This window comes from Schistocerca americana, chromosome 8, assembly GCF_021461395.2.
Source record: "Schistocerca americana isolate TAMUIC-IGC-003095 chromosome 8, iqSchAmer2.1, whole genome shotgun sequence".
NCBI classification, from domain to species: Eukaryota; Metazoa; Arthropoda; class Insecta; order Orthoptera; family Acrididae; genus Schistocerca; species Schistocerca americana.
Genome location: NC_060126.1, coordinates 392,773,656 through 392,791,359, shown reverse-complemented (window position 1 = coordinate 392,791,359; position 17,704 = coordinate 392,773,656). Strand labels below are relative to the sequence as shown.

General features: G+C 42.5%; 1 protein-coding gene across 1 annotated transcript in view; it reads right to left on the bottom strand.

Annotated features, from left to right (window-relative positions):
* The window catches only part of LOC124545883, a 284,098-nt gene that overhangs the window by 12,577 nt on the left and 253,817 nt on the right, over positions 1 to 17,704 (bottom strand). Inside the window, exon 10 of the mRNA XM_047124844.1 lies at positions 2,017 to 2,243. Within this exon, the coding sequence (XP_046980800.1) occupies positions 2,017 to 2,243 (227 nt within the window). The remainder of the gene's footprint in view (positions 1 to 2,016; positions 2,244 to 17,704) is intronic.

The window sequence follows — 17,704 nt, the reverse complement described above, 5'->3', positions numbered from 1 at the left end:
ATAAAAACAACAGTCGGGTCTCGAACATGGGGAGCAAAAAAGTAAAACTGCAACGCTTGTCACTGTGCCACCTTTTCTGCTAATCTATTTTGTCGATAAAAGGAACATAAAGTACCTCTAAAATTTTGAGCGTCGGTTTCTCAGAAACGGTCGAGTATCTATGGATAAGCCCAGACAAGTGTTCGCTTTGGTTTTTTTATTTATTTATTTTTTTTTTTTGAATGATCTGAATCCACAGCCTGTCACCCGGTAATTACCGGGAACAGCGTGACCTGTTCGTAAACATTAGGGCCACATACCTCCGAAAACCCCCAAGGACTTGTCAAATCTACACCACGCAAAACAGCAAATATGTTGCATTTCAAATGTGTGCCGTTTTAATCATCATAAAGTTTTGGCTAATATTGCTCATGTACTACACTTATTCTAACGTTGACTCATTAAAGGTGATTGGGTAGGTGTAAGAGAGGATCTGTGGGCTCTAATGTTCAGTGGTGAAAGATATGCACAAATAAGTGTATAATTTAGAGAACTCTCTTTATATTACTACAGCATGAGGCAAGCTCTGCTTAAGTACACTACTGGCCATTAAAACTGCTACACCACGAAGATGACGTGCTACAGACGCGAAATTTAACCGACAGGAAGAAGATGCTGTGATTTGCAAATGATTAGCTTTTCAGACCATTCACACAAGGTTGGCGCCGGTGGCGACACCTACTACGTGCTGACATGAGGAAAGTTTCCAACCGATTTCTCATACACAAACAGCAGTTGACCGGCGTTGCCTGGTGAAGCGTTGTTGTGATGCCTCGTGTAAGGAGGAGAAACGCGTACCATCACGTTTCCGACTTTGATAAAGGTCGGATTGTAGCATATCGCGATTGCGGTTTATCGTATCGCGACATTCCTGCTCGCATTGGTCGAAATCGAATAACTGTTAGCAGAGTATGGAATCGGTGGGTTCAGGAGGGTAATACGGAACGCCGTGCTGGATCCCAACGGCCTCGTATCACTAGCAGTCGAGATGACAGGCATCTTATCCGCATGGCTGTAACGGATCGTGCAGCCACGACTCGATCCCTGAGTCAACAGATTGGGACGTTTGCAAGACAACAACCATCTCCACGAACAATTCGACGACGTTTGCAGCAGCATGGACTACGAGCTCGGAGACCATGGCTGCGGTTACCCTCGACGCTGCATCACAGACAGGAGCACCTGCGATGGTGTACTCAACGATGGACCTGGGTGCACGAATGGAAAAACGTCATTTTTTTGGATGAATCCAGGTTCTGTTTACAGCATCACGATGGTCGCATCCGTGTTTGGCGACATCGCGGTGAACGCACATTGGAAGCGTGTATTCGTCATCGCCATACTGGCGTATCACCCGGCATGATGGTGTGGGGTGCCATTGGTTACACGTCACGGTCTCACCCTTTGAACAGTGGACTTTACATTGCAGATGTGTTACGACCTGTGGCTCAACCCTTCATTCGATCCCTGCGAAACCCCACATTTCAACAGGATAATGCAGGACCGCATGTTGCAGGTCCTGTACGGACCTTTCTGAATACAGAAAATGTTCTACTGCTACCCTGGCCAGTACATTATCCAGATCTCTCACCAACTGAAAACGTCTGGTCAATGGTGGCCGAGCAACTGGTTTGTCACAATACGGCAGTCACTACTCCTGATGAACTGTGGTATCGTGTTGAAGCTGCATGGGCAGCTGTACCTGTACACGCCATCCGAGCTCTGTTTGACTCAATGCCGAGGCGTATCAAGGCCATTATTACGGCCAGAGGTGGTTGTTCTGGGTAGTGATTTCTCAGGATCTATGCACCCAAATTGCGTGAAAATGTAATCACATGTCAGTTCTAGTATAATATATTTGTCCAATGAATACCCGTTTATCATCTGCATTTCTTCTTGTTGTAGCAATTTTAATGCCCAGTAGTGTATATTTGGCTGCCAAGTTCCGTGTGACGACGTGCTTTGGCTGCACTGTACCTTGGGAGGGCGCAAGTGCGCAGGGCCAGCTGCCGGGTAGCTTGGTGCGCAGCTGCCTCACGACGGTGCGGTTGCAGCAGAAGATGTAGAAGATGAACGCCGGCCGCATTACGTTCACCAGGTCAGTCACGATCCACACGTAGGCAGGCCCGCCCACTGCCCACGACACGATCTCCATCAGCCACGTTACGCCCATTAGGCCGAACAGTTTGCCGTACAGGGCCAGCCTGCAAAGGAGAACATCCTCTGTGGCGAATCACATCTACAATTACATAAAAAATCTACATCTACAAAAAAACCTCAAAATATCTGTATAAACATAAAAATCTATTTCTACGTCGAAAATCTACATCGACATAATAACTCTACATCTGCATCTAAAATCTACATCGACATAAACAATCTACATCTACACCTACTTTTATATTTCGAAGCTACCTTGTTGTGTGACAGAGGTAAGATCTAGTACAACTATTATGTCCCCTCTTCACTGTTGCATTCACAGATGGTGAGTGGGAAGAACATCTCTAAGTAAATCTTTGTATAAGCTCTAATTTCACGTCACGGTTATGTTGCGAGTTGTATCTGGGCGAAAGTAATAAGTTGCCTGGATCTTCTTACATTCTACGCTCTCGGAATTTTAACAGTACACCTTTCCATAGAGCACAATGCCTCTCTTGTAGCATTTGCTACTAGAGTTTGATGAGCATCTTATCTACATCTACATCTACAAGATTATTCTGCAACTCACATCTAAGTGTTTGGCAGAGGATTATAGAATCACTTTCAATTATCTCTCTACCCTTCCACTCTGTAATGGCGCAAGGAAAAAATAAACAGCTAAATCTTTCCGTGGGAGCTCTAACTTGTTTTATCACGATGGTAATTTCTCCTTATCAAGGTTGGCGTCAAAAAAATATTTTGACGTTCGGAGGAGAATCTGGATGATTTAAACTCCGCGAGGAGATCTCACTCGAAAAAATCTCGCTGCAACGAAAACGACATATATTCGAATGACTGCCACTCCAAATCCCGTAACATGTCCGCGAGACTATTGCCCTATTTCCATTTCATAATAATAAAAAACGAAGAAACTTTACTTGAACTTTTTCGATGCCCTCCATCAATCCTACCTGTAACTGATCACTTACTGCAGAACGAAAGTTCACAAGAAGCCGGACAAGCTTATTGTAGGTAACCGATGTGAAGCCATCATGCAACTGTTATTCAAGCAATATAGAGGATTTTCAGCACAATTTTCAATTGTGTGATCATTCCCACAACATATTTCGAGACAACATTACCCCGCTTTCAAATGCTAGAAAGCGAGGAAACCCGATAAAACAATCCTCCTTATACCGACAGACAAATAAGGGTTACAGACGTCCTGTGTTATAACCTACCTTAAAAACTTTTTTATGCCTCAGGCCCCCTCACAACTTAAAACCACATAACATTAAACATCACAAACCGGTGCATCAACCGTTTCCGAGGAACAATTGCAAGCTGAAAGCCGCTGCCATCACCTACCAACGATAATATTTACTTACAGCCTACTGCTCAGCACCAACTACACTACCGTCTATCATAAAATCTTTGAGAAATGCCTGTCTGTCCCTATGTCATTCTAACTACCTCTAAGCTGCAGCCTGAACGGAAATTGCATGCGTAATTCCTATGTCACTAGGTAAAATATATTGGTGGCTGCTTCTTAAGGTGGATACTGCTAACGTCTGTTCAGAAATGCCCTTCAGACACTTCCTCCCTCTCATTTAAAACGGAGATGCACTCTTACTTCTAGGCATAACAAATCTCTACCTCCTCTAAATTTGATAGCAACCACCGTCATTCTTTCTGTTATATTCCCCCACGAATGTTGCTCATTCTTGATATACTTTGCTACAGCTGACGAGCCGTTCTCTCTATTACTCTGCTCTTTGAATCTAACTTTAAAATTGCGTCACATCTGCCCCACATATCTCGCTACACAGTCCTGACATTTTACTTCATACAATATCGATTTCCTCATCCACGTCTTATCTGTGTCCATCTTATGCCTCAGCCTCTGTCCTAATTCATTGTCCATCTTGAAAGCAATTCTAACCCATTTCCTGCTAAAAAAAACCTCGATAATTTCTGTGAGATGGTATCCAAATATGGCATGACTCTATATTTCTCTGGATTTTTGTAGTTTTGCTGGTTACCATGCCTAACTGCTACATCAAACCGACCTTTCAAACACAAGTCAAAGCCTTTTTCCACCGCTATTTGTCTAAGGTTTTTCATTTTTTCTTTCTTGTTTTCCAGATTTAGAGGTACGAAATTAGCCCTATGTATCGCATTTTTGAAAAATGCTAATTTATGCTTATGAGGGTAGCATACCAATAATCGCCACTGTGAACGTGGGTTTCCTAAAAATCCCCATCTCGAGCTTATTATTCTTATTCTCGATCCTCAGGTCCAGATAATTTAAGACACCTGGTTGCTCATGCTCTACTTTAAAAGCTATATCTTTATGTATCTTTTCGAAGCCATTCAGCAACTCATTTACTTTTTCCTCATACCCCTGATATACTATGAAAACGTGTCTTCTGTAAATCCATATCTTGTAACTGTACTTAACATTTACCTTTGAAAAAGCTGTATCCTTCTTATTCAAGAAGATGTCTGCCGTCGGCCTTGGTAATGCACATCCCATTGCTAAACCTTTATCTTGTACATAAAACTTACCATGAAAGTAGTTGAACAATAAAACAAACTTTAATAACCTTATAAACTCATCAACTTCCACATCAGATGTTTCACCAGTAGCCACAAACATGTTTCAGCTAGTGAAATATGATTTACACATGCTATTTCCATTCAGATTGCAGCTTAGAGGTAGTTTTAAGTTACAATAATCAAGGACCAGAATTTCTCAAAGATTTTATGACAGATGGTAGTACGGCTGGTGCTGAGCATCACACTTTAAATAAATATTATCGTTGGTAGGTGATGGCAGCGGCTTTCTATTTTTCAGCTGTATCTCGGTATTGGTGGATCCGCCGGCTTGTGATGTTTTATATTTTATGGTTTGAGTTGACAATGCAAATGTTCAGCCAGTTTTTATGTTGTGATGAGTAGTGGAACGAAGCGGGCATCACCCCATTTTGCATTGTTGCTAAATTTATTCAAGATGACGGATCCAAGATAGTGGTCATAGACGTGGCAATATCTCACATGTCATGGAGGCAATTCAAATTTTGGTGGCAAAATATGTCAGTTGCTCTACCTCAGTTGCTCTACCTCCACTAACCCAAATGTACCCCCAGGGAATGGCGCAAATTTAAAAAAGAAGTGGCAGGAAATTCAAATTTATTGGTGGGAATATCAGATTTTGTGTGTTCACCTTAAGGCCTGGAGATCAACTGATCTAGTTCACAACACCAACACCAGAGAGCACTTTTGCTCCTCCCCTACTCTGTTTGAAATTGGCAGGAAATTAGTTCAGTCTGTGTCGAACTGCTGGACTGTAGGCTAATATAGCGTGCATAAGGCATTATTTAAGCAGTTTGTTTAAGAATGTTGTTTATTTATTTCTGTAATCGCAGTATGCCTCAATATTGAAGCTGGTGTTTAAACAATTTAGACGATGTTGAAAAATTTCGATACTATAATTTTTATTCACATAGTCAAGGGAACCACGTAATTACACTGCCCCAGATCGCGCTAAACATATCTGAAAAAATTTCTCGCATGTGCTTCATGCACCAGAGTCATGGTCACTGGATTAGCTGCTCCACACTGGCCGCTGGCCACCGTCAACACCACGGTCATGCAAAGTGCTTCTTGTTTCGCTGGAAATATCTGCAACCTTTATAATCCTTGTCACTGAACATGAACTGCTTTAGGAATTATTAAATTTGGTGTTTAAGCCATGTGTGGAATATTACCTCATATATATCTTTAAGATGTCACAGGAACTACATGTACCACTGGACAAAGAGAGAAAGAGTGCTTAGCAGAGGACGCAAGAATATTGAAACAGTTTGCGATGTAATAACATGTTTTATTCTGAGTAATACTTCCATACTTAAACACAGACTCTGAAAAGATCGCAGCAGTTTCTGGTATACTTGTGAAACCTCCGAACCTCCCTCCCTGAGACAATTCGCGCGCTTCTGTTGGAAATAGATCTCGGTACCGATACCATTGCAGTATCCGATATACCACACCAAAACGACGATATTTGGAAGCCGAAATAAATATCTCTGTAAATCTAAACAGGACGCTTACCACTTTTTGGTGGTTTAGTTGCTTCACTGAAGGCATTGCCAGAGAGAAAAACTTGTGAGTCCTACAGTTGCTGTGGTGGTCAATTACTTTTCTGAAACGCTGAGTGGGATTAGTTTATATTTGCTGCTGGAGTCAGGAATTTTAAGGCTCTTATTTTTATTTTTCGCTTTTTTTCCGAGCACAGTAGTGCCTAAGCACAGATGGGAAAATCAGAGCAATTATATATCCAGAAGTTCATGACATATTTCGAATCCTACATTAGATCGTGAAAAAAAACCCAGAGAGAATTCGAAATACAGAAGAGAAAAATGGGTGGAATTTTTGGTGAATTTTCGATGTCCTACAACTGCTGCTCTGGAGGTGCTGTAAAGCCACAGCGGCAGGTGTGGGAGGGGTGGGGGACAACATCCCATCTGTACAAACCAGAGGAGGATGGTCAACTTGGACTTGTCTCTGAACACTCGAACAGAGAAGATATCACGTGACTCTCAGACGTCATGGAACTTTCTGAAGATACCTTACCCCTGTCTTCTTCAAACCATTCTGTAAAGGCTCCTATGCCCCACACAAACGATGTCTTGTGACTCTTTGACACCATGGAGCTTCCTGTGAAAGGAGCATTCTGATTGGTTCCCAATGAATTTATCAGCTAAATTGCTGCTGTAGAGGGACACATTACTTGACTTTTAGCGGCAAACTATTTTGCACAGATCGAAATACATATAGAAGTCGTATTGTACTGACAGTTAAACTCAGTGGAAGTGGTCTATTGACCATGATTTACGGAAAATATCGCCAAAGACACTTCCTCAATTACACTCTCTGGTAATGAGGAGGAAAACTTGAATTTTTCTCCGTGAAACCGGTCTCTTCCCAGGCTGCATGACCACAAACAATTGTACCACCATACCATACCGATGTATTTATATCCTGCACCATCCAAAATCATCATTCTGCACCCTGCATATAGCTATCAACCATCAGACACTCGTACATATACTGCGAAGACAGGCAGATTGCCCCCCTCCCCCTTTTCCTCAAGAAAAATAGGCACATGCACTATATATAGCTGCAGCTCAAGAAATTTCCCCAAGGCTGGTCGGTCATCCACCGTGGCCAGCGGTCATGAGACAACTGACCCCACACACGCTGGTCTGATGCACGATCAGAGCGCTCTATGCGGACAGTGGTCACTCTCTGAACTGGTGTACAAAGGCTAGGCTGGCTACCATAGAGATGTCCGCTAACGGTATAGGTTCCGATCTGGCCTGCTCGCACCCTAGTTTCTGCAACGAATTGAGAGCATCTGCAGATCCTGGGTTTACAAGAACATTTATATTTTAACATGGACTGCCAGAATTTCATACCATTTACTCGATATTTCTGATATCAACCACATAATAGTATGCTATGTGGTTATAATTCCGAAGATAAAGAGTGGAAATTATATCCCTAGAACCCTACACTTTAGCGAGGTCAATATGTGGGACATGCTGCAAACCAATGAGTAACTAGAAACTATCTCGTCTCTGGAGATCTTTACATGAAAACTTTAAAATAAAGGGAACTCTTTGTTCCACTCGTGTTTTTTAAAAAGATCGGTGTCAATGATATATGAGATTCCAAATCATCCTTGTACTTTACAAAGTCAACAAAGGGCTTAATACTTATAATCGTGTCTGTCTCTCATGTCTAGTGAACCAGCAAATGTCTCTTCCATCTGTTTTTCACTATCTAGATACGAAAACACACATCACAATCGACGTTCTCTTAACCAAATAAAGAAGGGAAATATTTATAATGCACAGCGGTACAAGCAGTCAAATGGCCAATTTCCATGGTAGGGAATACTTATCCAGCACAAACACTTGTCATATAGAATCTTCGCAAATTTCCATGGAAAATACTCGCAACACACGCGATCACGAAGGCACATACTGAGTATTAGTTCGCTACTCACCCCCCTAGGGGGCGACACGGTTAGGTCAGCTGCGTGCTTGTACCCCACATTTCCAGTTTGGGTGGCTCAGCTAGGGCTCTCGCTGTAAGCCAGAAATGTCAGTTCGTTCTGGTCACTGTCTACCTTTGCCAAGTACCCACACACCAGGCAGAATAGCTGTAGAAAACCAGACATATATTTATCACTGTAATTACAATTAAATGTTACAATTTCAGCCCCAATATGGCGAATTTTGACAACGAGGAAAGTAGCAGTGGCTCTGAAAATATCAATATCCACTTTATGACGACATAATTTTCCAGATAAAATTTTTCATACCTCTTACGGCGATTGATGCAATCTCCCATGTTAAATCCGCACGTCCCTTATGATAAGACATAATCATTTCCTTTGAAAATGTCGGAACAATGATCACAGTAACTTTAAATCCAAACACATACTTTATAAGCCTGCTGATCAAAGTCCATATATCACACATCCCCTGCTTAATGCAACAAAAAATGGTACAAATGGCTCTCAGCACTATGGGACTTAACATCTATGGTCATCAGTCCTCTAGAACTTAGAACTACTTAAACCTAACTAACCTAAGGACGTCACACAACACCCAGTTTAATGCAACAGGACCATGTTTAGACCACTCGGTGGAAATGGGAAGATGATGTTGTAGCTCTGACAACTGTGTTCAGTGTGTAAGGCCAGCGCCAAACGAAGTTTTCTCCTGCAACAGTAGGTAGTGGAAAAGACAGTACAAGCACTTATGGTGCTGTTTCTTATCGGGAAAATTAGGAAGACTCCACATCATATAGGAACTAGAGGAAGGACAAGAAATTTGCTGCTGCGTTGTTTTGTCTCTCCAAACTACATACAGGTACTGCAGTTCGAAGGAGACCTGCATCCATCAGGGTATATTCGTGTCTCTCACCCAAAGATTCTCTCTATCCTTGTTATTTTATAGTATCCAACAGAGAAAAACTACGAACTATAAAACTCTGCTAACGTCACCCAGTAGAGAACTCGATAACATTTTACTGCGTCTCTCTTCTCCAATATATCGGGAAACAAATCCGTCTGGTGTTGACATTGGCCATATGTGGTGATCCCATTAAATATACGTGTAATGATCCACTGGAGCAGGTGACAAGTAATTGAAATCGCTTGCACAGACTAGTGTAAAGTATCATACACCGTACTGTAGGAGGGCTATATTCCACAGACTATAAGGCAAAAATGAGGGTCCTTGTGTTTTTTGTTTGATACATTGCTTTTCTGCTCTGATCTATCCAATCAGTGTATGACTACAGCTTTGTACATCACCATACTTCTTTTTTCTACCTTGGCTTAAAGGTCTGTGTCAAGTGCTAAACCAATGATAACACATTTTCTTCCATTGGCTCTCACATAAAAATGGGCATCGTGTGGCGTAAATTATGCTGCTACTGCTCCCACAACACATAGGATGCTTGAAATAAAAGACAGAGGCGGTGTTTTTTATTGACAAAAATGCAGAAGACGTCAGGAGGAGGCTTTTTGGCACTTCACTCACTGTCGAAAGTCACTATATTGGGGTTGCAATCGTAATATGTAATTTTAATTACGGTGATAAATATGTGTCTGGTTTCCTAGAACGATTCTGCTTGGTGTGCAGGTGCATGGGCATGACAGCTAGTGACCGGAACAAACTGGCATTTTCGGTTTACCGCCAGAATCTATTAGTAGTGGGACAAACTATGTTGTGGTGCATTTTGTTAGTGCAGTTTGCCTACATCAGGGGCAGGTATGCACTTACAGGCAAAAGTATTGTTCTCTTTTGACTGACAGATCATTAACCTATTATTAATCCTTTTGATTGACAATTCCTCAACCTTATCCATCCCTACCTCTCCCACCCACCCCCTCAGGGAACCTCAAACTCTACCACCCTCCCCTCGCTGATACAAGCACACTTTTGATATCAATTTGAGTGATGAATTAATTAAATCAATCAATTAAGTAAATCTGCTTTCTGGGACACTCCTTAGCACCCATCTCTTCCCCCTCCCAGGAACTGGTGGGAAAAAGACTCTATTGATCGGTCATTAGGAGGGAATACGATTGCAGTGTTTGGAATATTGTTTAATTAATTTCGACAATGTACAGTTTATTGTTTAATTACATATTGCAGTGAATGGAATGTAGTTTATTTAATAGGTAATGAATTTGTCTGGAAATCGATTGCAGTGTATGGAATATTGTTTAAACAATTCAGACAACGTGTGGAATATTGTTTATTTAAACAATTTATGGGATTCATGGCAGTGTATTGAATATAGTTTATTTATGTATTCAAAGAAGTTTCAGGAAATCAATTACACCCCCCACCCCTCCCTCCCCCTCGCAGGTAAAGGTACACTTTCAGGTCTGAGTTATTCAAATAGCCCCTTTCACTCTTACCAATCTGATTGACTACATGATTAAATTTCTCAATTAATTAACCCCTCCCCCTATGGTAAACTCCCATCCCCTCTCTCCCCTTCCCTCCCCTACCTAGAAATTGGTGGCCCTCTGAAGGATCTCGTGACAGGAAATTCAAGGCTTTAATTGTCTACTTATAAAAAAATTAGTTTGCGGGGGCTGGACTACTCTTGCTCATCATTCCCTGCAGTCTGGAAAGATGCAGGCCTTGTAAGAAGTAATTAAATCGATCTCTTATTTTTCATTCTGATCGCACAAGGAATTTCGTCATAAAACACATTTCACACTGAATTACAGAGGTAAAAACCTATCGATCACAAAGCATGCGCCATGCACTGTACCGCAGAGAACAGCACTGCACACACTGCCAGTATTTCGGGTGCACCTGCGACCCTCAGAAAGCAACGATGCAGCTGTCAGCTGCCAAGCCACGTGCAGGTCTAAATTTGGGTCCCACAGGTGGTACAATCCATTTCATACTTGACATCTGAGGAATTCCTGTCGAAACACGTGTTTAAGTAGCCACCACAGCTGATGCATAGCCTTTGTACCTGTGGGTCCAGCGCAGGCCTAATTTCTCACTGAGAGATGTTTGCCTAGCGATTCTGTCCAGAAAGCGCATCTAAGTGGTTGTCAATGTTATACTGACATCTCATGTCTATGTAAATAACAGCCAAGTTTCACTCTCGACACGCAAGTTTCTTTCGGAAACCATTAATGAAATAACCCAGATGAAACACAGGATGCATTCTTCCCAGCGATCCTAATGGGAGAGCCTGTCAATCACATATCAGCCCCTCACGGAAACAATTAAGTGTTGCAGAAATAATTAATAGTCTCTTTTGTAGCTGTAGGTGCTTTCGTGATATCTCAGCTTGTCTCCATGGGAATTCTTGTCCTAACAGGAACTGTTTACGAAAATAACCCGGAATAACATAGGATGCATTCTTCCTAGCAATCCTAATGGGACAGCCTGTCCATCATGTGTTGTCCTTCCAACACATATCTCAGAAATGGTAAATGTTTCGCTCATATACTCACCGATAAAAGGCTTCATCATGTCTGTGCATGCTTGCAAAAACACCATTAATCATAAAGGCATTCTTGTTGTATGGAAAGAGAGCACTGTCTAAACACAGACGGCAAACAGAATTCGAAGCACTGTCCTAGAGAAGAGAAAAATGGCTGGAATTTTTTGGTGTCCAACTGCTGCTGGTCTAGAGAAGTAATAATCCAACAATGGCAGGTGAGGGACAACATCACGCCAGTGATGAACAGTCTGCTTCAACTCGTCTTTGAACACTTCAACAAAGAAGAAATAATGCTCCTCTCCGATCTTTCCATATGTCTTGTGAATGAATGGAGCATTCGGAGAATTTGTAAATTTGTGGTAAGATCGTATGAGACCAAACTGCTTAGGTCATCGGTCTCTAAGGTTACACACTACTTGATCTAATGTAAACTAACTTACTCAATGGACGACACATACATCCATGCTCGAGGGACTCGAACCGCAGACAGGGGAGCCATGGGGGCTGTCACAAGACGCCTCACACAGCGCAGCTACCCAGTGCGGCGAACATTCTGATTGGCTCTTACTGAATTTACCCGCCAAACTGCTGCTGCTGCTGCTGGTGTGAGAGCACGGTCCGCCATTTTTTTTTCTGCAGATGAGACTTTCAGCGGCTAAAGTATTGTAAAACTATTGCACTGACATTTAAGCCCTGCAAAAGTGGTCTACAGATCGTTAAATATGGAAAGACACTTCCTCAATTACACTGCTCTGGCGCTGATGACGGAAGCTTGAATATTTCATCGTGAAACCGATCTCTAACCTTGCTATATATCACCATACACTGTATCGATGTAGTAAGCACACAATTCGTGTCTGGCACCAAACAAAATCATCACTTGTTCATCTTGCATACAGCAGGTACAAATCCAAAATGAACAAGATTTATACCAGTGAAAGGAGGAAGTTTCAAAGTCATTTTTCATAACGTTTGATATCAAATTAATAAATCTAATAATTTGTAACAACTTGTAATTAATAAATAGAAATGTGATAAATGTTATAAATGTTCAATGTGACCATCGTTGGCTGCACCGCAAACATCGATAAGGTAGTCAAACTCGTCTCTCACATGCGTGTTACGAGAGCACGGCAGGAGTTATCTGGTTCCGCAAATCATTCAGTGTGGTTGGTAGAGGCGGGACGTAAACAGCTTCCTTCACATAACCCCATACTAAATAGTCACAGGCTTTGAGATCAGGAGATCTTGGTGCCCAGAAGTGCAGAGTCAGGTCCTCAAGTCGCCTGCAATGGATCCAGCGCTAGGGAAGGGAGAATAGGCTACAGTCACCACGTACTCCTCGCACACCATGCAGAATCGTTCCAGGAAACTGGCCACATATATGTTTGATCGCTGTAGCAACAATTAAATGTTACGACTGTGGTCTCAACTGGACATTTGACAATGAGTGAAGCATCGGAAGTGACCCCTGCTGATGACTTTGATTCTGGAAATACAAATATCTGAACCATTCTTATGGCTTGACCTAATTTTCCTAGTAAAAAAAAAAAAATAATTATTCATTCTCTTTGCGGCTACTGCAGTATTACACATGAAATCCGGGCCTTCCTTATGACTGGACATAGTCATTTTCTTTGCACATGCCGGAACTTTATACTTTACAAGCATGATGCTCAAGGCGAACCCTTCACGCATCCCCTACTACTTTATATAATACTCCGCCAATAACTGAATGCAGGCGATACGAAACAATATGGAGCGAAAATCAGTGATGGGTGGACATGTGCCACAAGTTTTTCTTGCGAGTGGCACCACTGTGTCTTAGAAAGAGAGGTATAATCGTCTTACAAGCCATCAGATGTTAAAAACACGATCGTAACAACCGCATTACTGTCACAAACGGTATTGGTTCTACTGGTGCAGACAAGTATCCATTTTAAAAGCTATACTGGCTTCATAAATCGAGATCTGGTATTGCTTCCCAATGAAATGGTTTTCTGCACAAATACGGCAACACTGAATGTCGACAGTGATCCCTGGAGAGTATATTAACAGACCAATAGCGCGGTTACACGTCGCCGACGGTGTAAGCTCGTAATGAAATCATCGAATTTAGAAACTGATTCGATTAAGGAACGTGGTATGAAGCCAGTATTTGCAACTCCCTCACGCCACCGCTAGATATTTCTCCAGTATTTGTAATGCATTGTGTCTCCAAGCCAGGTAAGTGGTTTTGTGATATGTCGACTGGGAAAAGGAGGTGGTTAATTGAGAATAATCACATCAGTAGATGGTGTGTTCATTGAGGTCATAAAAAATGTTCACTAGCTATTCAGTTTTATACTGTTACGCTTTCTGGTACAAATGCTGTCTGGAATTTGGAGTCAAGTCCATCCGTTCAACCACATACGTGCATTGGATCCTATGGTGAAGTCTTTTAATGATTACAACCACTAGTGGATCATATTCGTGGCATTCTCATATTTCGAGACGAGTCACTTTTTTCGAACCTATCTGCTACAGTAAAATTCCAACGTGGATTTACACAGTCCCTATACATCTTGTAACTGCCCATCAGACTCTGCCTTGCCATCCTTGCAGCTCTGCGCATGTGATCGTTCCGGTTTAAGTTGGAACTGAGCAGAAGTTGGAGAGAGCTGTATCTACCAGCTTCTGTAACCTGTGTAGAAACAGAGTGACCTGAGTCACTGCGGCAGGGCCATGATTTGACCATTCGGTGGAAATGGGAACATGTCGTAGCTTCGCCAACCGTGTACGATGTGTAAGGTCAACGCCAAACGAAGCCCGCTCCTGCCACACTAGGTAGTATAAAAGACAGTACAGGAACCGAGAGAGGGACGAGGATTTTGCTACTGCATTGCATTGCATCTCCAAACTGCATACAGTTACTGCATCACGAAGCGGATTCGTGTCCCTCAGGGCCCATTCACGTTTATCACCCCAACATTGTATCATCGTTATTTTGTTTATTCAACACTGTAAAAGATTCACTAACTTCATCCAATAGAGAGTCCGCTAAGCCTTTTACCGCAACTCTCTCTTCCGATATATCAGGAACAAATACGGTATGCATGCTGGCATCAAGCATATGCAGCGATCCTATGAAAAATACAGGTTTTGATCCATTGCAGAGACCAGTGTCAAGTTTCATCGCCTGTACTGCAGGAGGATCACCGTATCCCAATGACTATCAGTCGCAAGAGAGGATCACTGTGTCATTGTTTGAAACATTGTTTTTTTTTCTGCTGTAACACGCTTTGTACACTAGCATACATTTTGTTTTTTCATCCACGACTTCTAGGGCTGCATCAGGTTCTAAACTGACATTAACACGTTCTGACCCATTGCCTCCCACAGAAAACTAGGCAACACATGGTGTAAATCATTTAAAGTTACACTATGTCATCAAAAGTATCCGGACACCTGGCTGAAAACGACTTTCATGTTCCTGGCGCCCTCCATCGGTAATACTGGAATTCAATACGGTGTTGGTCCACCGTTAGCCTTGATGACAGCTTCCACTTTTGCAGGCATACGTACAATCAGGTCCTGGAAGGGTTCTTGGGGAATGGCAGCCCATTTATCACAGAGTGCTGCACTGAGCAGTGGTATCGATGTCTGTCGGTGACGCCTGGCAGTAAATCGGCGTTCCAAAACATCCAAAAGGTGTTCTACTGGATTCAGGTCAGGATTCTGTGTAGGCCAGTCCATCACAGGGATGTTATTGTCGAGCAACCTCTCCGCCACAGGCCGTGTTTTATAAACAAGAAGGTAATTAAAACATCAATGTAGGCCTGTGCTGTGATAGTGCCACGCAAAACTACAAGGGTACAAGGCCCCTCCATGAAAAACACGACCACACCATAAAACCACCGCCTCCGAATTCTACTACTGCCTGTACACAAGTTGGCAGATCAAGTTCACTGAGCATTCGCCATACCGACTCCCTGCTATCGGATCGCCACATTGTGTACCGTGATTCGTCACCCCACACAACGTTTTTCCTCGTTTCAATCGTCCAATGTTTACGCTTCTTACAAAAAGCGTGGCATCGTTTTGCATTTACTAGTGTGATATATGGCTTATGAGCAGCCGCTTGACCGTGAAATCCTCCTCCCTAACTGTCATAGTACTTGCAGTGGATCATGATACAGTCTGGAATTACTGTGTGATGGTCTGGATAGATCTCTTCCTATTACACGTTACGACCCTCTTCAATTGTCGGCGGTCTCTGTCAGTCAACACACATGGTCGGCCTGTATGCTTCTGTGCTGTACGTGTCCCTTCACGTTTCCACTTCACTAGCACATCGCAAGCAATGGACCTAGGGCTGTTTAGGAGTGCGAAAATCTCGCGTACAGGCATATGACACAAGTGACATCCAATAACCTGACCATGTTCGGAGTCCGTTAGTTCCGCGGAACACCGCATTCTGCTCTCTCACGATGCCTAATGACTACTGAGGTCGCTGATATGGAGTACCTGACAGTAGGTGGCAGCACAATGCACGTAATATGAAAAACGTATGTTTCTGGGGGTGACCGGATACTTTTGGTCACATAGTGTATCTCTCACAGTGACGGAATAGCCAATGGCTCCGTGTTCCGTTTCGGGTGATTCCTCATATTGCAATCATCTATGCAATCACTGTTTTAGTGCTAGCTATGCCCAAAACGTGTTGTTCCTCCACCAAAACCCTTTCTCCATCTCAGACAAGCTATCTCAGTCAATCGTTATGTAGTAACCAACAGTGTACTGGCGAACAGATGGGATGGGAAAGACACCGTCTATGTACTGCAATAATAAGCATCACAGTTGATAGTGTGAACAAATTTGGCAATTTTACAGTAATTTCAACACTGACCAATGATGCAACAGCATGCTTTCCAGATTCTGTATCATCGCTAAACCATCCCACCTCCACAATTCGAGTACCATTGCAAATGCAGATAGATTGTGCTGTACGTCCATTCATTGTTAATTCTGGAACATATATATCAAAGTAAACGAGACAGCGATCTACACATTTCTAGCTCTTCGAGCATAGCGCGTAATTTACAGCTGGCCAGAAGTAGACCGCTATATTCTGCGTCTCGTGAATGAACGGAGTGTACCGAGACCATAACTGCTATCCCGCACCCATCCAAGTCTACAAGATTTCTCCAGATAAACACACGTCGGGGAGCTTGGCACCCCTTGTCGATGTATAGTAGTAGACATGAAAGTGTTGTGATGGAATAGCAGACAGTTAAGAACAATAAACAGTTGGTTTTTATGCATGATGGAGCTCCAGAGGGATGGAGTTCGAACCATTTTACGTAAATCAACTACGCTATCTATTCTAAAGTATTGTTCTAGTATCTGGGATCAGTACTGGGAATCTATTGGTAACAGTGAACATAAACTCATACACTCTTAATGCTACACGATTCTGCACTTAAATCAGCCTACAATGTCTGAGCATTGCAGTTTGCGACCGTCGTGAGGGACGCAAGGCTGTTAATATTCCATTGTAAGAAATATATTTCCAGAGCACGACATACATGCTTCTTGGAGGTTTCTCTGCGATAAAATATGGTGACAAACTGTAAAATGAAAAAAAAAAATCTACTTCCTTAAAACATCGCTTCTGTGTGATGCATGCACAATATAGTTTTCCAGAGGTGTGTAGCGTCGACTGTTCACATCTGATCAAGGTTCAGAAATTACACGTCATGCCGCCAGTAATTCTGTAAACAGGACATCTGCCAAACAGATGTATACACAGGGATTGCAGTGCCTCACAAACACCTGTCACTTACTTAGAATCACTTTAGTTATGAAACTGAAGTCTCGAATTTATACCCAAGGTGCTACAGGGGAATGGAGCGCGTGACATAAATATTCCTTCGTTTAGAAGAATGTGTCGAAACAGGATCTTCACGTTTCATTACACATGAGATGG